Below are 23,809 nucleotides of genomic sequence, written 5' to 3' on the forward strand. Positions count from 1 at the left end.
ATCTGTTTCCAGTCTTCATGGACAACCTCCATTTCTCTCTTCCCACCTCCTAAACCAAGAGCAGCAAACTTCTTCTGAAAAGGGCCAGATGGTAAATATTTTTAGGCTTTTCATGACATACAATCTCTATCACAACTACTCAACTCTTAGACTGTAGTGCAAAACCAGTCACAGACAATATTTTAACAAGTGGACATGACTGTGTCCAATAAAACTTTATTTTCAAGAGAGAGATGATATAACTGAACTCAATGGGTTTGTCTCCTGGCTGAGTGCAGAGCCAAAAAGCACAACCAAGGCTGAAGTGGGTGAAGCAATGAAGAACACCAGGGATAGCTCCCAAAGCAGTGTCCTCCCCAAGCCTAGTGCTGGTGGAGACTTTATACAAGAGTGCAAAGGAATATGTTACAATTGTGTAACCACTTGGCTCAATCAGGGTGCATGTGCAGGCTATTAGACAACCAGTTCAATGCAACATGCCATTACATAAGAAGATCAAGGAATGTGTCATTAAATAACAGGTCCATGGAAACTTTTGGATACTTGGAGCTGGAACAATTTACAGGGGGTCTTGCTGCAACCATCTAAGTTTCACTATGAGAAGGCAACATCTGCAAACCAGAGACGACAACTTCTGAAAGCCAACGCATTTAGTTTTCTCCTTGTCTGGAAAACATTTGACAGACCATGTTAGTTATTGATCAGATTCTCACTAACCCTTTCCTTGCCTGGCTCCTCTATTCTCTATTCCCACTCAAACCAGATTTGCATTCCTATCACTCCACCATAACTGCTCTTATCAAGATCCCCAATGATTTCCATATTGCTAAGTGCAATGGTCAATTCTTTGCCTTCCTGTTATTTAACCTATCAGTCACATTTGACAAAAAAGATCAGTTCTACCTTCATGAAATACTTTCTTCACTTGGCTTTCCTGGCACCATATTCTCCTGATTTTCCTACACTGGCCAATCATTTGCTGGTTTCCTTTTCATCCTCCTCATCTCTAAACTTAAAAGTGCCTCAGACTCAGTCCTCAGACCTCTTCTATTTCCTATCTACACTCACTCCATTGGCGATCTCAGCCAGTCTCATTGCTCCCCCATATCATCTATATGCCAATGACTCCCAAATTTATATCTCCAGCAGAGATTTCTGTCCTCGATTCCAACAGGATATCCAACTACCTATTCAACACCTCCATCTGAATGTCTTATAAGAAGCTCATACCTATTTCCTAGTAGTCTCCACCCCCCTGAATCCGCTACTCCATAATCTTTTCATCATAGCACATGATGATCCCAATATTCAAGAGTCTCAGTTCTAACCTCTGAAGTCATCTTGTCTCCTATTCTCTTACATACAATATTTAATGCATCAGAAAATACTATTTGTTTTATATTCAAAACATATCCAGAATTCAAAATCTCTCACCTCTCTTAATGCCCTAGTCTAACCACCATCATCTCTCAATTACACTATTTCAAGAGACCCCTAACAGGGCTTCAATCTTCAATCCTTGTCCCCCATCGGTCTCTTATATACAAGTATCACAGTGATCTTGCTAAAAAGTTAGCTTAGAGACTTTCAGTTCCTGTCAAAACAGAATCAGGACACTCCACCCTCTCTCTCCCACTAATTACAGCTAAAAACCCTAAACAAAATACAAAGTAAACTAGCAGAGACCTCTGAAAGTTAGATAAGAGTGGGTGGACTAGGTAGAAAAAGATGAGGACTCCATGGAAGGCTTGGTAGCAAGTGACAGAAATGAAGACGCTCTCCCTCTCCTCTACCCCCACCTGGAAGCAGTGGCCCCAATGAGATGGAGCTCTTTTGATTCTCCTGGCTCCACCCCAGATGAGATCCAACAATGAGGTTACATTTATTCACCAGCACTAACAATGGTAGTGGCATGCGATATGGCAGTGGAGGCCCCACTACATTCTTTGCCCTAACATAAGCCTAGCTGTAGAAAAGTAGGCAACAATGTGGGAGAAAAAAGTCTGGGCTTTCTAACCAGAACAACAAGAAGGGAAGACAATGAAGCCCAAGAATGTAGAGAGTATCACAGAGAGAAAGGAGCTGGAGAGAGGGATCCTTTAAGTCACAAACTACTGGGCTCACTCTGAGCTGTGCATGCACACAACTGAGAATTGGCAGGGCCAAGGCTTTAAGGATTTTAATAGGACCCAGGATCTCCCAACATAATGTCTAGGATAAAATCCAAAATTACTCAACACACAAAACCAGAACCAGAAAAATCTCAGTAATTCTCAAGTGAAAGGCAATCAACAGATGCCAATCCCAAGATGACCCACATATTGGAATTATCAGAAAAAGACTTTAATTGGGTTATAAAACAATACTCCAAAAAGTAAGAAAAATGCTCTTATGAGGAAAGGAAAGATAGAAATTTTTATGAAAGAAATAGAGGCTGTAAAAAAGAACCAAATGGAAATTAACTCAAAATGGATCATAGACTTAAATATTAAGTGTAAAACATAAAACTATAAAACTTTTCATATAAAACACAGGAGAAAATCTTCATAAACTGGGAATAGGTAAAGAGTTCTCAGATGCAACAACAAAAGCATGATCCCTAAAAAAAAAAAAAAAAATTGATAAAGTATACTTCACCAAAATTTAAAACTTCAGTTTTATGAAAGACACTGTTAACAGAATGAAAAGACAAGCCACAGTCTGGGAGAAAATACTTACAATTTACATATCTGACAAAGGACTTGTATCCAAAATATATAAAGAAATCTAAAAACTCAACAATAGGAAAACAACCAACCAATAAAACAAAGGGTAAAAGATTTGAATACACCGCACCAAAGAGGATATACAAAAAGGAAATAAATACATGAAAAGATGCCCAACATCATCAGTCATCAGTGAAATGACAATAAAAACTATGAAATCCCACTATAAACCTATTATAATGGCTAAAATAAAAAATACTGACAACACCAAGTGCTGACAAGGATGTGAAGCAACTAAAACTTTTATATATTACCGACTGGAATGCAAAACAGTATAGAAACTCTGGAGAAACAGTCTGGTAGTTTCTTAAAAATGGAAACATATGATTTGACTCAGCAATCTCACCTAGAGAAATAAAAATTTACATTCACTCAAAAACGTACAAATGAGTGTTTAGAGCAGTATTATTCATAATTTCCAAAACTGAGGGAAAATCAAAAACATCCTTCAACAAAAGAATGAATAAACAAACTGTGGAACACCCATATAATAGAAAACCACTCAGCAGTAAGAAAGAGGAAGCCACTGATCTACACAACAACATGAATCTCAAATGCATTACCCCAGTGAAAGAAGCTAGACTCAAAAGGTTACAAACTATAGAATACTGCTTATATGGCTTTCTGGTAAAGCTGTAAAGACAGAGAACAGATTGGTGGTTGCCTGGTGTGATGCTTAATTTAATGTGTCAACTTAACTGGGTCCCGGAGTGCCCAGATATTTGGCTAAACATTATTTCCAGATTTGTCTGTGAGGGTATTTCCAGATGAGACTAGCATTTGAATCTGTGGACTCAGTGAAGCAGACTGCCCTCACCAATGTGGGTTGGCATCATTCAGGGCCCATTAAAGGCCTAAATAGAACAAAAAGAAGAGGAATGGAGGATTCATTCCTTCTCTACCTGACTGCTGAGCTGGGACTGCAGTCTTATGCACTCGGACTGGATTTACACCATGAGCTCCTCTGGTTCTCAGGCCCTCAGACTCAGACTGAATTTCCAGGGCTTTCCAGGGTGTCCAACTTGCAGACTGCAGACTGTGGGAGGTTTCAGTCTCCATAACTGAGTGCACCAATTCCTTTTAATTAATTAATTAATAAACAAATAAATAAATCCTATTGCTTCTGTTTTTCTGGAGAACTTTCAATACAGATTTTGGTACCAAGAGTGAGATGCTGCTGTAACTAATAAATACCTAAAAACGTGGAAGTGGCTTTGGAACTGGATAAGCGTAGAGGCTGGAAAAGTTTTAAGATGTGTGCCAGAAAAAGTCAGTATTGCCATGAAGGCATATTTAAAGATGATTCTGGTGAGGACTCACAAAGAAAAGAGGAGAGCTGGAGAGAACCAGGGACCTGTCAGATGCTCAGCTTCCCTTCCCAACAAATAAGCCAAACTTTCCTTGCTTTGTTCTATGAAATGCCTAGGGAAGTATCCCATCACTTAACACCACGGGCAGATTGTATCTAGCCACTTCCTATCATCTTCAATATTACATTAATTCTTTCCAGTCTTCCAAACTACTTTAGAAAACTTTGTGTTTTAGTGTTTGAGGGCCAATTAACATATACTATACAAATGTCAGTATATTAAAGGAAACATTAGACTTGTAGGGGACTGGAATTGGCCACACCAAGATATGTCTCTTTGGCATGAGGATTATTTTGGGCTGGTTACTTTAAAAACTGCAGACAGGAAAGAAATCTGAAAAGCAGAGTTTACTTACCCTTTGTTAAAAAACATTTACATTGCAAAGGGGTCTCCCTCTCTGTACAGGAAGAAGGGGGATGACCTTATCTCTAGAAACTATTATCAATGCAGAAGGCAAGGACTTAAATCTGCATAATAACCTGACCCTTGTTTACTGTACTTGTCTGGTAACCTCCCATAACTGACTCCCCCCACCCCCAATATCCTCCTTTGTCTTTAGCTGAAGATGATATTTAAGGTGGGGGCTTCTGCCATTTTGGCGAGTTGCTCAGCTTGCCTGAGTCTCTCTCATGTATACACATTATAAAGCTTTGTTTAATTTTCTCCTGTTATTCTGTCTCATGTAAATTTAATTCATTCTCCAGCCAGAAGAATCCACAGCAGGTAGAGGAAATGTCTTCCTCCCCTACAGACTCAGGTATCATAATTCATTATACTTAACAATTCTTGATAAGTGAAACTCCACATTACAGTCTAAATTTTAAACAATGGACCACCCAGCGCTTGGTACCTTTCAATTGCTGCTCACTGATGCAGTTTTTATAGGCAATTTCACCTCCCTTATGCCATTTCATCAATCCTTTTCCCTCCTGATTTCTTAGAAATCACACTCTCTTATAATACTCCCTCTCCTTATGGATTTTCCCCAAACTTCAGACTAAAAAACTAAGTTAAATGTTTCCCTTTTTTTAACTGCCATTAGTTATTCCTCCTGGTTTCCCCAGTAACAAGTGTCAATTCTACAAAACATTCCCTCAAAATAAAAAGATGCAGATATCCTTTAACCCTGCAATGCCTATTCTAGGAATCTGCCCTACAGCAACACTGTCACAAATTTATGTGTCCTGTAGCACTATCTGCGACTTTAAAAAAAATGAAAACAACTAAATATCCACCTTTGAGAGAATGATTTAATCAATTATGGCACATTGACTCTATGAAATACTACCTAGTCATTAAAAAGGAGATGAGATTTGTATACACTACCATGAAAGCACATAGGGAGAGGAAACAAAAGGATACCCAGTGCACTACATTGAAGAATAATGTTAAGATACACGTATACCTAGAAAAATATCAGGAAGCGAATACATCAAATTTTTAATGCTGGAGAAACAAGTGTAAGGGTGTAAGATAGACTGGGACCATTCTATTTCTGTATTGAATTATTTTCCATCAAATCTGTATTAATGTTGAACTTTTACAATATGTTTTTTACGTGCACAACTTTACCAAACACATATTCATCAGGTTAAACCTAAACCTCCTCAGAGAAAACTATTCTCTCATATTACTATTTTATTCTCTTCAGCACACAATCTGTAACTATTTTGTTAAACATTTTTATCGTCCCTCCCATGGAAGGTAACAGAGCAGGGATCACGTCTGTCTCGCATAGTGTCTCACGTATAGAAAGTTCCCAATAATTATTCGCCTCCAGAAAGACTGAAGGGATGTAGTAAATTTTAACACATCAAGGAGTGACACGTATAAAGCAGATCTCTCTCCTGTTCCTGTTAGAGTTAAGCAGTCGGTGACTCTTTACCCTTAGCAGCGGTACAGAGCTGGCTCAGAGGGGCATCGGTACAGGTTTACTGAATGAATAAAGACAAGCACTCCCTAATATACATGGACCACGAAAATTATACACATAACTTTATACAAATGAATGCTGACAGAGGCATAAACATTCTCTGAGCTCAGGGCTTCCTAACCCACTGGCACCGTAGACTAATCGAGGAAGCTAAAACCAAGGCAACACGCACAAATCAACGAGTCGCAAACCAGGGAGCAGCGGCCCGGAGCTTGGCCGGGTGGGGCTGAATGTCAACTCCGCCCTAGCAGCTCCGGAGAGACAGGGATGCACCAGAACCCCGGAGTAGGTGCCGCGGGTCCAAAGGGAAAAGCAAGGCTCTCGGAGCTGCGGAGATTCTGTAGGAACGTATACTGTGCTCAGAGGACGAGGACAAAGTGACGGCTAACGAGAGGAACAAACAGATGTGTAAAAAGTAGAAGGCTACCTTTCCACCCGAGAAACCAGTTGGCACGAGACACTGACGTCATCTCGCAGCGCCCGAATATCACCGCTACGAGAAAGGAGAGGAGAGCCGGGGCGGGGCGCGGTGGGGTTCAGGTCACGTGACACATTATGAGCCTCCTTTCCCTTCTGGCGGAAAAGGCTATACAGTCAGACTGACAAGGCCAGGGAGAAATTTATCTGTACTAAATAAGAGTTCAGAGGCATTTAGTATAAATTCATTGTCTCTATGTCTTTGTTTCGCTTTTACCTTTTTCACATGTATCCTAATTTGACGTTGCCCAAACAAAAGATGGCGGCAAAGGCTCTGGGTCCTACCATCGAGACCGCGGCCTAGAGGAGCCCGTGCGTGGGTTCCGCTGTCCGGGACAAGCGCCCTCCCACCCGGCCTCCGTAAAGGAAGTTTTGGGCGGGGCCCGCGGGCGCGAGGTCCTGCGTCTGCGCGAAGATGGTGGAGCAGGAGTGTGTCCGCGTGGTTCGTTGTGGCGGCAGCGAGTTGAACTTTAGGAGAGCGGTGTTCTCTGCAGATTCTAAGTATGGGGCCACCACGCGTTGTCGACCGGGCCGAGGGTGGTCACTCCCCGGGGCCGCGGGGAAGAACTGTCAGGCGCGTCCGGACTCGCTCGGGGGCGGATCTGGGCTCGGGAAGGGGTGCATGCGGGCACCCCCGGGCACGCGGGACGGAGCGGGTGTCTGCCTGCTGTGTGAGGAAGGAGATACCCCTCAGGCCCGGGGCACTGCACCCTGGGGCGCGCGTCCCCTCCCCAGACTGTCACCTGCTGGTAGATTGAGGGGCCCCAGGGGGCGGGCCCACGTGTCTAGAATCGGCTGGGCGTTGGGACGGCTGGAAGATGGTCCAGGCGTGGATGTGTACGCCACTGCAGTCGCACTACCCCGAGGCCCATCCTTCTTTCGGACGGAGTCGTGAGTTGGGATTACTGAACGATTCAAGATTTCGCTTTCTCCACACTGTCCTGTCCACCAGAAGGGCATTTCAGCAACCTTTTTGGAGCTTTGCGTGGAAACCGTTAGATTCTGTGCGGGGTGAAAACATATAGAAGTCGTGGCCCCTCCTCAGGAGTTCATGTAGCTGAAAACCAAACTACACCCTGGGTTCGAAACCTGGTTCTTTCATTGTGACATTTGCAAGTTTCTTAATCTCTGCCTCACTTGCCTCGTCTATAAAACAGGAGTAACATTTAGTAATTCATCTCATAGGGTTGTTGAGGATTAAATGCTTTAGTATATGTCAAGTGCGGAAAGCAGTGCCTGGCGCTTAATGACTCAGTGTATTTTGGCTATCATCATCATTTCTATATTGTCAGCATCACCTAGAAGTGACACGTTGTAGAAAGACAAGGTTTTCAAATCATTTAAGGGTAGAGTGACACTTATTGAAAAGCCTTTCTATCTTGGAAGAGTGGAGATAATATTTTAAGAAAGTTTGTGTCCCCCATAATATCTTGCTTCTGAGTGTATGGCAGAGAGTTATTGAATGCATGTGTGACTGAAGGAGCTTTGATAAATTACCTTAAAGGCAAAAAAAAGGGAATGGTTGATCTTTCCAGTAAAGAGGTCTTTGTTGATATTCATTTTAATGAGTTAGAGGAAGAAACTGAAACTAAAAGAGGTTGCCAAAGTTCTGCCACTTTGGACTTATATCTAGGTATCCAGTTTCTTCCAACGGTGTACTGTTTGTACATCTTATTCATTGTATTGAGATCCACGCTGTTTCATTTGCTAAGTTCTACAATTCATTTTTAAGTATTTGTCAGCTATGTATTATTTGTAATAAGCTGAGGTGACAAAAACTAAGACAATTCCAGTTTTGATCCTACCTTCAAGAGCTTACAGTCTAGAGAGGAAAAGAAAATTCTCAGTAGCAGATATACTTTGGGAGTTCATAAGAAGGAGAAGGAACATCAGACTTGTATGGATGGGAAAGGTTGCTGAGGAAGTGACATTTAGGCTAGGCCTAGACAGGTGGGTGATATTCTGACTAGGAGATGTGGACAGAAGGCATTCTGTAGAGGGCACAGTGTAAGCAAGAGGAGTACAATCCTGCTTATATTGAACAGACTGGTATAGTTAGCTGGTAGGAATGGTATATGAAGAGAGCTAGTGGGAAATGAGACTGGAAAGGGAACTTGGAGCCAGTTCTTGGTTGTTTGGTCCAAAGAGAGCGTATTTTTTTATTCTCTAGATAAGGGTGGAGGGGGTAACATGATTATTTCTTCAAGAATATTAATCTGAAAACTATGTATAAAACTATATGACGTGTTGGATAGATGAGAGGTGAGTAGGCTAGCATGCTCAAGGTACCCTGATGGCACAGAAGAGGGAGGGACATAGTCAAAGTTTCCCTTCAGTAGTAGGATCTTGCAAGACTAACTGGAATGATATTGGGGGAGGGCATCCAGGCACAGTGAGTGTCTGGAAGGGTAGGGGGTGGGGGGGTGTCATGGACATGGGTCAGTATCACTGCAGCATAAGGTAGAGGGAAGTGGTGGGAGAAGAGTGTGGAAGGGTAGAGACCAGGGCTTAGAAGGCTGATCAGGCGTCCGAGCAGAAATGCCTGACCTGAACTAAGATAATATTGAAGATGAAGAGAAAAGACAGACTTTGGAAGTAATCTAGCATTTCGATGAATGAGAAGAAGACGTTGAGTTCACTTTGGGGCTTGCTGAAGTTTGAGGTACTTGTAAAACAACCAGGTGGACGTAGTAAGTAGGAGGTAGAAATTCAGAACTGAAGTTTGGGGAACTTGGTGAAGATTTAGAGAGATGGACCTTTCTTGGTCATCTATATAGAAGCTAATGATTAAAACCAGTTCTCCAGCAAATTAGCAGGATTATAAGGAACTCATCAAGAATTTGAATGTTATCTAAAAAGTGCCACTAGGGGTTAGCTAGTTTATACAAAGAAGAATAAGGTAATTTATTTTATCTCAAGGAGCTTATTAAGAAAGCTGAAATTGTAAATAAAATGACAGAATCGTGGAATTTTAGCAGCTTCCTCTTGGTCACTAGGTCCTGTTGGAACCAGGGCAGAAACTCTGTTCTGCCTGCTTGTGATGGTGGTTAGGAGAGGCGGGTGTGCGTGACAGCTCCTGGAGTTCCTGTAGCAGATGTTACTGACTCCCGGTCCAGCACAGTTTGCATCACATCCTATTACCTCCTACAGTTATATGGTGCTGTGCATTATAGCATTAGGTTGCTAGCATATAGAAAACTAAAACAATGGATCATTCTTACCTCTTTGATTCCTAAATTATCACAAAGGTAATGTTCCTGACTCTAAATAGTTTTCCCTTGCAGATCATTCTGGATACTGCTTCTGTAATAATTTTCCTAAAGTGTTACTACTGTCATAACATTGTTACCCTAACCCTTATTTTTTAGTCTTGCTCAGAGCCCTGTAACAGTCTTCTGTTTCCTTCCTTAACTACAGCTCTTCTCTGACCTACAGGGACTTCCCTGACCTCGCTCAGCTCTGTTTATCCAATTGAGTTTCCTCATAGTACCCTTTGTGCACACTTTGCTTGTTAGACACCTACATTCCCTGTCTCTTGTAGGTACCATGTTAATTATTATTTCCTTGCTTTTGCTTATGTTGCTATTCTTTTCCCTTCCCAGCCCTTAAATCATGCATCCTTCAGAGCTCTGTTTAAATACAGGTTTCTACTTGAGAGCATCCCTAGCTTCTTACTTCTCCACTTTGTCAACAAAGGTGACTGAGTCTTGTGTGACAGGCATTGTGGTGGGTGCTCTAGATGCATTCCTCTTGGCGGGGTCTAGGTATATCCTGATTTTATGGAAGCATTTATTGAGTGTTTTCTGTGTGTGCTAAGCTTGCATTTACATGCATTGTCTCATTTAGTCCTCATAGTAACCCTATGAGGAAGTGTTATCTGCCTTTTACAGTGGAGAACAGTGAGGTTTAGAAGGCTTAAGGAAATTCTCCAACGTCATTCAGCTAGTATGTGGTAAAGCTGGCATTCGAACCCATTTCTGTCTGACTTCTTAAAAATACATTCTTTTCTACCATACCATATTTCTATTAGTATTTAAAATTAGTAAACACACGGTTCCTCCCCTCGAGCTCACAGTCTGCAGAGGGAAGTCCTTCATTATGCCCTGTGGTAAGTGCTGTAATAGTTAAGCCCACTGTCCTGTGGAAGCACATTAGGATGGGTGCTGCTCTGGAATGAAGATGAGGGAAGGCTTACCTTGAGCTGAATCTATCTTAAAGAAGTAGTCGGAAAGAAGGAGTGTTCTATGTAGAAGCAGAATGTGCAAAAGCGTGGAGAGTTTCCTTTAGGGGCTTGCATTCAAATGAAGAGAAAGGAAATTCCTTTCCTTTGGGGAAGGACATCAGAGTCCGTTAGGGGAGTTTTCTTGGCAAACAGTACCCCCTCGCCCACACTATCAAGGAAACACTGCCTGAAGGACCTGTTAATACTGATGGGATGCATCAGGGCTCAAGTGGGGCTGTTGGAGTTGTGAAGTACTTGATACCGTGTTAAAGTGAAAAGGTGGTTCCGGTCAGACTGGGATAAGTCACCCAAAGCCTTAGGAGTTTGGATCACATCCTGAAGGCAGTAGGAAAACATTGACAGATTTTAGTTTAATTCATTCTTTACGTAAGGAAGTGATATGGTCAGTTTTGTAAATGGTCTGTTATGTGTGACAGACGAATTGAAGGGCCACACCTGGAGACTGTAGGAAGCCCTTAAGAGTGGTCCGGGCTGGAGATGTTAAGACTGAACTACAGCACTCATGGGAATGGAGAGGAGGATCCAGCCAGAGGGGAAACCATATATCTCAGATGCTTCGCTACTTGTACTTTCTTGGTCTCTTAGACAGTTGGCCACAACCAGGCCCTGACCTCCTCCTAGCTATAGCACTTACAAGATGCATCCTGATTTCAGAGAGGTGAACCTGTGAAAAATCAAGTATCTTAAAATTGATAAAATAGCGTAGGAGCAAGTCAACATCAGAAGATTGACTCTTATTATTTTGTAATAATTTTTTATTGGTTCAGTTTATCCAGTTGGTTTATAAAACCTTTGAGGATCAGGCAAATTCTATTCAACAGACTTGGTCATTGAGAATCAAAGATAAATTAAGGCCTTTGCCCTGTAGGGGCTTAGGGCCAGTTAAGGGAGGTGGATATAACATAAACAAGTAATTTGAATACAGTGTGAAAAGTATTAGGATCAAGTCAAGCACAGGGTGCTTTGGGAGCACAGAGAAGATGTACAGCCTAAGGATTCTGTGGTTCGTACCTTCTACACTGTATGGAAAAACACCGTGGTAGATACATATAATGCTAGACATAATGGGCACAAAGTAAACATGTTTTATTTGATAGATACTAAAAGTTTTACATTTCTGAGCTTTGTCCTATAGTTACATCTATTGTGAAAATTGTCAGAGGACTAGTACCCCACCTTAACTAATTTTAATACTAATTTTAATAATTTAATAGCCTCTGCTTTGTGGAATAAAGCCACAAATGCAGAAAGACAAAAGCAGAACCAGCATTTCAGCAACAAGAAAAAGAACTGTCACAAAGTCTTCGTAGTTTGCTATACAAGAGACCTCACCGACTAGACAGAACCTTTGACTTAGTGTTTGTAAGCTGGTGTCCCCAGTGAACAATGGAGAGTTGGGGATGTGGGAAGACATTGCTGTTAGCAGAACCACTGAAGAGTAGTAGTGGATAGTAAGTGAATACATAGCACCCAATTTTGAGTATACAGTTCTTAAACTATTGTTTTGAAAGAAACCTCTGTTGCAAGTTAAAATTATTTTCATGGACAATAAAAAGATTATACTGTCTATGGAGCATAAAACTTTTCTCTTATTTCCAGGTATATCTTCTGTGTCTCTGGAGACTTTGTTAAAGTTTATAGCACAGCTACAGAAGAATGTGTACACATATTGCAAGGGCACAGAAATCTGGTGACTGGCATCCAACTCAACCCCAACAACCATCTACAGGTGTCAAAATGATTTATACTGAATATTTTAATATTGACTTTGTTGTTGTGAGAAAATTATGAATTGAATTTGGCTGGGAAACTTTCCAGGTTATAATCAGGAAAATATGTTGATTTTCTGATTCGGTATTTTTCACTTACTTTTAGCTATTAAAATAGGGGCACAGCCTAGAACTACATTGCTCTTGGTATGCTCTGTGAACCAGTTGTTTCACACGATGCTAATAGTTGTTACTTGAAAGAAGCATTCTTGGCTGTATGAGTTTCTGAAATTCAGCAGTAAGCACAGTTAAATGAATTTCTTGATTGTGGTTTTTCTCAGATCTCTTTATATGCATTGTGAATATCCAAAATGGATATATAGTATGTGGTCTTTCTCCAACTTATATGCCCTTGAATCCTTTGGTTTTTGGAACACATTTGTGAAAAGGTTGGCTGAGAGGTATTGATTTAGTGGGTCTGTTCTTTCACAGGTGAGGCTCTTTAGTGTTAATGGAGGTGTTACCTAATCTTAAGGCCAGTTTCCAGATAAGAGGAAGGGCTTCTTTAGTCTAGATTGACCAGTTAATTTCAGGACAAATTTAAGAATCGAGTTTAGTCCCAGCTTCCTCACTGCCCTCACAAAGCAGCTCTTGTTTCTCAGAATTCAAGAATAATAAAATGTCATTTTAATTCTGTTCTTAAGTTTCAGCATCTACGAAAGAGTTATCTCAAAAACATTCTACTCTTGCTCTAGTTTTTGATGAAGTTCCATTTTTCTGGATTAATCACAACCAACTTAGAAGTTATTGCTTGATATGAGAATGGATTTGCATTGCCACCCAGTGTGTTATCACAAAGGAAGTGAGGCATAAAGCAACAGTGATCTTTCCTTTCTAAAATTCAGTTAGCTTCTCTTGAAAATCAAAGTTAAGTAGCTTTTCTGCAGGATCCAAGCACGTATTTTTTTTTTCCTGAGGAAGATTTGCCCTGAGCTAACATTTGTACTAGTTGTCTTCTATTTTGTACGTGGGACACAACAACAGCATGGCTGCTGACGAGTGGTGCAGGTCCGTGCCCGAGAACTGAACCTGGGCCACCAAAGCGGAGTGCACTGAATTTAACTACTGGGCCACGGGGCTGGCCCCCAAGCACTCATTGTTTCCTTGCTATCTTCTGAGGGTTTGAGAAAATAGTTTATTGTTACATGTAGCATTTGAATGTCTTTGATAGCAAAAATATCCTTTCATTAAAATTGGAATTTATGAAGTCTATATTACTTTTATAGCAAAACAAAAAACAACATATACATTGTGTAAAAGATCTATTTCTGGTGACCGAAAGTTAAAATTAGAGGAGGGCTGTGTTATCTACAGGTTTGATTGAGGTAGTGGGCAGTGCAGATGCTCTGGACTTCAGAGTCACAGTATTTGTGAATTAACCATTGTTTTGACAGTGATTATGTGTTTGCCTTGTTATATTTTACTAATCAATGTTCATGATTCTTATGTTATATGTAGTAGTTATGATATTTTCTACTTTAATTCTTTTACTTGCGTAGATACTTTCTTACTTCATCATTTTTTATTTCTGTTCTCTGATTCCATGTCCCCATTGGCAGAACTCTTAAAATTACCACTTTCATTCAAAAACCTTAAAATTCTTTATAAACATTGTAAGCAAACTGTTTTCACAATAACAGCAACAAAAAATCCAGTGTGACCTTAGTAAAACTATGTCCACTGGGATAAAAATAAAAATACGGGGCCGGCCAGCCTGGTGGCGCAGCGGTTAAGTTCGCACGTTCCGCTTCTCGGTGGCCCAGGGTTTGCTAGTTCAGATCCCGGGTGCGGACATGGCACCACTTGGCAAAAGCCATGCTGTGGTAGGCATCCCACATATAAAGTGGAGGAAGATGGGCATGGATGTTAGCTCAGGGCCAATCTTCCTCAGCAAAAGGAGGAGGATTGGCAGCAGTTAGCTCAGAGCTGATCTTCCTCAAAAAAAATAAAAACACATGTTGCTGAGGCCTTATGATGTTACCAAAGTATAGTCCACAGACCAGTGCCGTAAGCTATTTGTCATCAGTCTGCAATGAGATAAGGATAGAAATTGAGTGTCCCAAAACTTAGAGGACTTTGACACTGCCACAGCATCCAAGTGCATAATAACTTCTATTGTATTTTACAAAAGTATTAGTCTTTGATGGGTTGAGAATTAAAAAAAAAAAACCAAGACGGTCTCAGATCATTTGAGAAGCACTCCTTTAATACCCATGTAAGATGAACACGGTTCTGCTGTTAAAACTGACCAGACTCTGGGAGAAATAGCAAAAGCTCTTAAGTGCTTTTCACAATTCAGTACGTTACCATCTGCCTCTTGAAGATAGAGGGTTGACTTTTCCCCCCCATTTTGCTAAAAATTTGAAATTGATGGATCTGCTTCCTCAAAAGAGCTATGATAAGATTGTCTCTTTTGCAAAAACAGTATAAGTAAATGACCCCACTTCTTTAAGGCCAGCAATGAATTAATGAACAGAAAATGTCTTCGGTATCAGCATGGAATGACTCATTGGCTGTCTTAATGGAGCTCTGTTTTTTAATCAATTTTGTGCTGTTTTTACCCTTTTAGTTATATTCTTGTTCCTTTGATGGCACAATTAAACTGTGGGACTATGTGGATGGCATTTTGATAAAGGTATGTGGATTGATCTTTCATTTTCGTTATGTGAAAGGGAATGACAACATAATTACAGATATATTGATCCTTTCCGTAAGGCATAATCTTTAGACAGCCTTCCTACACAAGTTTTGCAAGTCACACACCATAAAAGAAAGACAAATTTGACTAACTTCTAACAAAAAGATGAGCAATAAAATGGAAGAAAATGTTTGTAAGAGATATTATCCCTAATGTACAAAAAAATCCCCAAAAACCAATAAAGAAAAAACTAATAACCCAGTGGAAAAAATTGGCATAGGGTAGGAATATATAATACTCAGAAAAAGAAATAGCACCCAGTAAACATAAAGAGATAGTTAACCTCATTAATAATTAAGGAAATGTAATTTTAAACAAATGAGACAGCATTTTCCTCTATCAGTTTAGCCAAATTGCAGATTTAGAAAAAAATCTAGTGATAGGTAAAATGTAATGTAAAATGTAGTTTAAAGATAGCATGAAGTGAAGAAGAGAACTGACACTTTTTGTTCACAGTCAATGAGAGTAAAACTGAAAGTGAAAAAATAACTTTTTCTCCAGCAGTCTCACCTTTAGAAATCTCTTATTGAATTAATGGCACGTGTATATAGTTCTCACATCATTGTTTATGGGAGAAAAAATTGAATATAACCTTGATGTCTATTCATTCAATAGAATACTATACAACCATTAAAAAGAAACAGGAAGACCTATATGTACTAACTTGAAAAGTTATTCAACAAATATGTATTGAGTATCTTCTATAGGCCAGATACTCTTCTGATGTTGGGGATACAGCAGTGAGCAAAATGGATAAAAACACCCCTACTCTTTATGGAACTTATGTTCTAGTTGGGGCAGGGGTCGGGGGATGGCAGGCAGACAGTAAACAGTAGGATCCTTTTTATCTTTCAGACTTTCATAGTTGGACATAAACTTCATGCCCTCTTTACTGTTGCTCGTGCTGAAGATTCTGTCTTTGTTACAATAAATAAAGAAAAACCAGGTATAGTATAAATAATTTGTTTTGTATAGCATTGAGTGGCTCCTTACATTTTAGTTTCTCAAAATTTAACATTTTGGATTTAGTCTAAAGTTAGCAGTTTTTGGAGTTGGTATTAAATTGCTTTCATTGTTATTACATTCGTTTTGAGGAGGCTTCATATCGCTTCTGAACTATGCAGTGAGGGAATGATTACTTTATATATGGTTGTAACCAGGAGACTGCAGGGCTCCAATTTTAATGCTGTTTTGCAGAGGTTGGCTAGAATTTGTCTTCCTACTGAACTTAATCTGTCATTCTTAAGCATCACTATTGTTGCACCCATCCTTGAATACCTCTTTTGTTGATCTTGAATCTGTCAGAAATGGTATAGAAAACAGATTGATACTAGTGTGATAATAGTATGACTAAATCATTATGTTTTCATTATCAGTGGAACATCATTCCATTGAAATTGCCATGTTTCAGAGCATTTTAGAATTCCCGGGGTGTCTTCAGTAGTTAAAAATAATTATCCTTTAGCAGAGAATTTCATACATCAGAACATTGACGTGAAAGATAGATCCAAAGAATTATTCTAATTCCAAAATTCAAAACTCCTGCTGCACCCTGTGGTGTCTTCTATAAAATATAGTTGTATTCAGTCTGTAAAGTTTAAAGCAGCTATAAGATGGTTACTGGCAGTCAGCTAGACTGGCTCACAGCTCATTAGCTAAGTGAATTTTTCCCATAGTGGTTGGTTGGTTGGTTTTTGTTAGAGATCATGGACTTTTAAGTTATCTTAGAATAGTCAAAAGTGTGAAAGCTAAATCTGATTTTTTAGGCAAAACTCATTTGGTGCCCAGTCTTTGATGAGTAGTATTTCATCTATCAAAAGTATGACGTGAGGGCCAGCCCCAGCACTAGTTCAGCACACTGCACTTTGGCAGCCCGGGTTCAGTTCCTGGGCACCGACCTACAACACTAGTGTCGTCTGTCAGTGATAGATGACGTGCTCATCAATGCTCTGGTAGTGACCAACATACAAAATAGAGGAAGATTGGCAACAGACGTTAGCTCAGGGCAAATCTTCCTCAGCAGAAAAAAAAAAAAAAGTGACATGAATCAATAAAAATCAGTAAGTTTAGTTTTCTTATGTGGCCCATAAATCACCTCTAAAGGACATTCCAAAAAATGTCTGGAAATGATAACATTCTTAAAATAATTGTCACCTTGCCAGATGACTTAATACTCTTCAATATTTAGGTTCTGTTCTGTATATAAATATGTGAATTCTTAATGTCTATCCACATACTTACAAAAAATGCAGATTCCTAATGTCCCTACCTGAGAAGTGATGCACTAGGTCTAAGATTTAGTCTAGGAATCTGCCTTTTTCATATCTCTCCAGCTGATTCTGCTCATCACTCACATTTAGTAACCACTCTGTACTTAACCACGATTCCTCAATTGGAAGGATAGTTTCCAATAGCTGTAGCAGAACTTTTTATCCATATGACTGAGACCAGTAACTCTCTGGCTTACTGGCTGCATGTTAGAATCACTCCAAGGAACTTAAAATGTAGGATTCTCTGTAGTGTGACCCTAAGTATTTACTTACGTATTCCCTAGTTGAGTCTAATGTGCAAGCCAGATTAGAAAACTGATCTTGGAAGGAGTCCCTGTGACTAGCGTCTCATAAAATGCATATAAATGTATCTCTTCTCTTCATTTATTTCATCTTTGTTCCACAGCCCAAAACCAGTGTGTCTGGTAGAAAATTGTATAAATCATATTAGTATGTTTCTCTGGTTTAAAAACAAATTAATCTTTTATTTACATGGTATCTGTATAGTATCATTTCTTGATTATGTGTAATTAATTCATTCAACAGCTAATTGAAGACCTACCCTGTGCCAGATACTATTCTGGTTGCAGAGAATAGAACAGACAGTAAATCTCAACAGTAAGCCTACTGGATCAGTCATACGATACAATAAGATAGAAGGTGTTTTAGAGAAAAATATAGCAGGAGAGGGGGATAGGCAACATTGGAGAAATACGTATTAAGTAAGTGGTCAGGGAAAGTTCTGAGAGGAAGAAGAAGCTGTGCAGCTGTATTGGAAAAGCATATTCTAGAGCATTTCCTGGTGTGCTCAAGGAATAGCAGGGAGGCTGGATTGGAGTTAGCCAAGCCAAGGGAGTATAGATAATATAGAGCTTTGTAGGCCATTGGAAGGACTTTGGTTTTTACTATGAGTAGGTAAAAAGCCATTGAGGAGTTTTGAGCAGAAGAGTGGCATGATCTGACTTAGTCGTAATAGAATCACTGGCATCTTTGTTGAGAATAGACTAAAGGGACATGCCATGCAAGTAGGGAGAAGGTTTAAGGGGCCATTGCTCCTAACATAGAATATGAAACGTGATCGTGGCTTTAGATAGTTGGTAGTGGCAGAAGTGGTGAGAAACGATTGAATTCTGGATATCTTTTGAAGATACAACCAACAGAATTTGCTGATGGTTTGATGTGGGATATGATAGAAGTCAGACATAACTCAACAATTTAGTTTAACAAGCTGGGTAAATGGTGGTGCCATTTCCTACGAGGGTCAAATGGGGAAAGACTAAGTTTGAAAAGGGAAATCAAGAGTTCAGGGTTTGGGCATGTAAAGTTTGAGATGACTGAGAAGGCCAGAAGAATCAAGAGTTCAGGGCATATAATAAGCAGGCTGGAAAACAGGAAAGTGGTAGATCAATGTGTTACAGAATTTTATATTCATTATAAAGCCTAGGAGGATAAAGAGATAGCATAGTAAAATATAACTATTTCCCCTTGGGGAGAAATTTTTAAATGGAATGTAAAGAGAAGAGCATGTCAATGTTACAGAAAAGGAGATTTATCCTACAAGTGTGTGACAAGCCTATAGCATTTCAGAAAGCTCTCTCAGGGTTTGTTGCCTTTGGCTGCTCAGTTCACCAGCATATCATATTCCATCTCCATTTTAAAGGTCAGCTTAATACTTTGTAATGTAGAATGCACCAGTAAGATAAATTGTCTTCTATTTCTACATGTACAGAGCATGAATATATATGAGTTGTGGAATTAGAACTTCCATTAAAATTTGTGTATTCAAATGAAGAGTCCAACTTTAAGGTACATTTTGTTCAAGATAGCCTAGAATAATTATCTTGGCATCCAGTCAATTCTAGAGTACTAATTAACAGTTTTATATGAATAAACACGCATCTTCACTTTCTTTAGAGAAGGTTTATATTAATATAGCTTCCTTTGGCTAGATATATTTCAGCTGGTTTCAGTGAAACTGCCAAAATCATCAAGCCAAGAAATAGAGTCTAAGGAGCTTTCCTTTGTTTTGGATTACATAAACCAGTCACCCAAGTACATCGCCTTTGGAAATGAGGTAAAATTTGTTTTGTTGGTTTTCTTTTTTGTGCATAAAATCTCTTTCTTACAGTCTTTCCTTTGAGAATTTTATGTTATAGTGATTTAATATTGCTTTAAGTTACAATAGTTTTGTTAGTAACTAAGAAGTCTGTTTCATTGCTTTAGCATGTATTTATGGTGTAGATTTTTTAGGACCATCTTAATTTTGTATGAACTGTCTTATTGCTCTTCTAAACCCTCTAATTGTTCCAAAAATATCAGTGTTTTGGCATTTGTATCGTATTTCTTAGCCTGTCCCATGTAAAAGCCACTCAAATCCTTTCATTTTAGACTATGTGTCTTTAAAAAATATGACCTCCTTGTCCATAATTAATATGTCCATTATAGAAAATTTGGAAATTAAAAATAAAGTGAAGAAATGAAATCTCACCAGTGATAATATTTAAGGAATCTCTTTCTAGACTTTTTCCTAAACGTTTGTAAAAGAATTTTTCCCAAACTGAATTAGTATCCTAAGGCTTTTTACCTTTTTTTCACTTAACGTTGCAGCATGAGTGTGTACGTAAGTATTCGTGAGGAATAATAACTGTGATGTTCATACTGTGATTTATTCAGCCGTCCCGTTAGTAATCACTTTATTATTTTTAAATTAAGAGCCATCAAAAGCCTCTAGACATCACTGTGGTGGTGTGTTTCTTTAGTCTTAAATTTTATAGCATTATTTTGGCTTCAATCTGAAAATGGTTAATTTCTTAGAGTAGTGAATGCTCTATTGTTATTAACATCATCATTCTTCATCATAGTCATCAGTTAAGTACAAATTAAAACCACAGTGAGATACCACTTCACATTCACCAGAACAGCTAAAAGTAAAAATCTTGACAATACTGAGAGTTGGCAAGATATGGAGTAAAGTTTAACACATACTTTTACCATGCCCAGCAGTTCCACTCCTAGGGAGAGAAATGAGAACATGACCACAAGTGGCATGTCCAAGAATGGTTAATATTAATAACAGCTCCAAAACAGAAGTAACCCAAGTGTTCATCAACAAGAGAATAAACAATTCACGATGTATAGTCCTTCATTGGAATGCTGCTTCATTATAAAAAGGAACTAATGATACACAAAAAAGTACATACGGTACCATTCTGTTTGTATGACGTTCTAGAACAGGCAGAGAAGGAAACTATTGATAGAAATCAGTAATTGCTGATAAGAGTGGGGGCTTTGGGGAATGACTGGAAAGAGGAACAGGGAACATTCCTGAAGTGAAGAAAGTGTTCTAAATCTATTGTGGTGGTGGTTACGTGGAGACACACGTACATCACACAGTGCGTTTTTTTGTATGTAAATTATGCCTCAATGGAAAAAATTTAAATCATTATACTTAAAGCTAGAGAGTCTAGTTCTAGGACTTAAGTTCGTCTTCTAATTTCTATGATTGTTTTAAAAGTAAGATTATCCTTTCCATAGCTAAACTATGGCATAGTCATTTTATATTAATATACCCGTAATCTAAAAAGATTGTTACTGTGTTAAGTTTTTGATGAGAATGTTTCTTCTAATTTTTTGAATGTTGTGTTTGAAATACCAGGGAGAATACGTTGCTGCAGTACGGGACTTTTACTTGTCTGTTTATTTTTTCAAAAAGAAAACAACATCGAGGTAAGGAATTCCTTTTTGTTAGCTTTATTTACTCAAGATTTGTTATAGTTTTATTTCACTCTCATACCTCTGAGCCAAAGCTGTTTCTAGCTTCATGTTGCAAGTGACTGTGAAACCACAAACAGAGAGGTCGAGTTTTAACCCAGAATGGTAAGGTTGAGGGAATCGTTAGTCGCAAAAACCTAGGGAGGGGCCAGCCCCATGGCTGAGTGGTTGGGTTTGTGTGCTCTGCTGCAGGGGCCCAGGGTTTCACCGGTTCACATCCTGGCACGGACGTGGCACCACTCATCACGCCATGCTGGGGTGGCATCCCACATGCCACAACTGGAAGGATCCACAACTAAGCATACGCAACTATGTACCAGGGGGCTTTGGGAGAAAAAGGAAAAATAAAATCTCTAAAAAAAAAAAAAAACCTAGGGAGCTTTGTCCAGCCAAAACCCCTTGTACACCTGGATTCTGGTGTGCATCCTAGTTGTCAAAATTGGATGTAGTTTAATAAGGCTTCTTAAGTGATCTTCATTGCCATTTTGTGGCTGTCAGAACGACTATAGGCTTTGGGATACCTGGAATTAAAACAAGTCAAATTTAGTCCATTGAACCTTGCTGTACCTCAAATTAACATATTTAAAATGGGGATAATACCTACCTAATAGACTTGTAAAGATGAGTGAAGTAACTTTTAAAGAAACTCATGCTAAGTATGAGTAGTCACTCTTCAAGTGGCACTGCCCCCTCCTCCCTTTTACCCTACCAAGATTAACGTTTGTTTTTCTTTGCAATATAAGAAGGATCCTGACATCTTTGGACACATTAGCCAGTTGTCTCAGATTTCTTAGACTTGTTCATACCTCATGCTAGAACTTAACTTCAACAGGAACAAGAAATTTGAACAAACTTTGTCCAGGCAAAAAGCCACTGAAAGGACTGCTTTTCTTCACTTCTCTCTCAGTGACCTCCATAGACAAGTTACCATGGTAGAATGTTAGTCATGTGAAGTTTATATTGTATATTAATAAATGTTTACAAAACAAAACTCTTGATTCTTGATCATAATTTTTTTTTAAACCATGCATTTATATTCAGTGAATTCTGAGAGCTCTCCAGTTTTGGTTGATAAGGGTGGGAATTCCCTTTTCCTTAACTACATCACCACTTACAAAGAGGCTTTAATAATCAAAGGAAAATTTTTTTCTTCTAGGTTTACTTTATCATCATCAAGAAATAAGAAGCATGCTAAGAACAATTTTACGTGTGTGGCATGTCACCCAAAGGAAGATTGCATAGCAACTGGTCACAAGGATGGCAAGATCCGTCTTTGGTCAGTTAACTCCCGAAGCGAGCGTGGTGATCATTTGTGAACTCTTGTGTGTTAGTCCTGTAGAGCAGCGCACTTCCTGGGTCTAGGAGAAGGGATAGTACAGAAAAGCCAAAAACGGGAGATTGGGCTCTGCTGACCTCCTCCCTCCCTTTCTCGTCCTCCTGTGCGCTTCATTGCAGAGACTTAATGTTTCAGAATTTCCAACCTTGCCCTTGTAGGAGTAAAAAATGCCATTCTGCCTATAATTGTTTTATTGAAGAGAACTTTTTTGCAAGCCTCTAAAAAGGAAGGAGTGACAGTAGTGAATATCTAACTAGTAAGATACCATGATGGCCTGTTGTTTGTGGAAATAACTTTGGTTAGAAATACAGAATGTACTTTTTGCACAGTGAGACCTATAAGCTTCATACCGTGATTTATTGTTTTTGGCATACATTATTTTCGTAATGTATGCCTTTAATCAAATTGAGAATTTTGGTTTTCTCCAATAGGAGGAATTTTGATGATGATAAGAAATATACATACACATGTTTACATTGGCACCATGATATGGTTATGGATTTGGCTTTTTCAGTGACAGGTGAGTGCAAGTTTAATAATTACAATGAATTTCTGAAGTATGTGGATCAAGTATTTTAATTCACTGTGTTTTATAATTTGAAAGCCTTAGAATTGCATGGACCAAACGAATTGTGAACACTTGTCTCTCACCCTGTGTTTTGGACTTTGCTCAGCACAATACCATATACTTTAGGTTTCAAAGCCCTTCAGAGTATTAAGGTGTACACTTGTGATAAAGTCTCTGTTATTAACGTAAAGAACCTGTTCAAATTCAAATGTGTGTCTCCATAGCCAAGTGCTTGTTGTCCGTAAGTGTAGCTACAGTTTATCAGGTGCAAATAACTGTGCTAGTGCTTTACATCATCTCATTTTATCCTTGACCCTGTGAAGTAGGTGTCATTATTCTCATTTTACAGGTGAAGGAGGTGAGGTTTGTAGCTGAGAACCAACTTGCCTAAGGTCACATGACTAGTGAGATTTGCACCTAGGTCTAATTCAGAAGTTCATGTTCTTGACTGTTAGATTGCCTCATTCACGGTCACAATTTTAAATTAATTCAGACCTTTGTTCCATGTACGCCACATTAGAGCATGGCTGTAGTGATTTAAAATCCTTCTTTGAGGGGCCGGTCTGTGGCCTGGTGGTTAAGTTCAGCACGTTCCACTTCAGAGGCCTG

The 23,809-nt window shown here is 39.2% G+C and overlaps 2 protein-coding genes across 2 annotated transcripts in view; one reads left to right on the forward strand and one right to left on the reverse strand.

Moving 5' to 3' along the window:
• Positions 1–6,511, reverse strand: part of LOC124238016 (collagen alpha-2(V) chain-like) — a 400,620-nt gene extending 394,109 nt beyond the window's left edge. The window contains exon 1 of the mRNA XM_046658382.1: positions 6,496–6,511. The gene's annotated coding sequence lies outside the window, so the exon portion shown is untranslated. The remainder of the gene's footprint in view (positions 1–6,495) is intronic.
• Positions 6,512–6,928: 417 nt separating this feature from the next.
• LOC124238397 (WD repeat-containing protein 75) overlaps positions 6,929–23,809 on the forward strand; it is a 31,793-nt gene continuing 14,912 nt past the window's right edge. Inside the window, exons 1-8 of the mRNA XM_046659327.1 lie at positions 6,929–7,046; positions 12,388–12,517; positions 15,127–15,192; positions 16,111–16,201; positions 19,475–19,599; positions 21,181–21,251; positions 22,453–22,572; positions 23,064–23,152. Of these exons, the coding sequence (XP_046515283.1) occupies positions 6,961–7,046; positions 12,388–12,517; positions 15,127–15,192; positions 16,111–16,201; positions 19,475–19,599; positions 21,181–21,251; positions 22,453–22,572; positions 23,064–23,152 (778 nt within the window). The 5' untranslated portion in view covers positions 6,929–6,960. The remainder of the gene's footprint in view (positions 7,047–12,387; positions 12,518–15,126; positions 15,193–16,110; positions 16,202–19,474; positions 19,600–21,180; positions 21,252–22,452; positions 22,573–23,063; positions 23,153–23,809) is intronic.

The sequence above is a fragment of the Equus quagga genome, chromosome 4 (assembly GCF_021613505.1).
Source record: "Equus quagga isolate Etosha38 chromosome 4, UCLA_HA_Equagga_1.0, whole genome shotgun sequence".
Classification (NCBI taxonomy): Eukaryota; Metazoa; Chordata; class Mammalia; order Perissodactyla; family Equidae; genus Equus; species Equus quagga.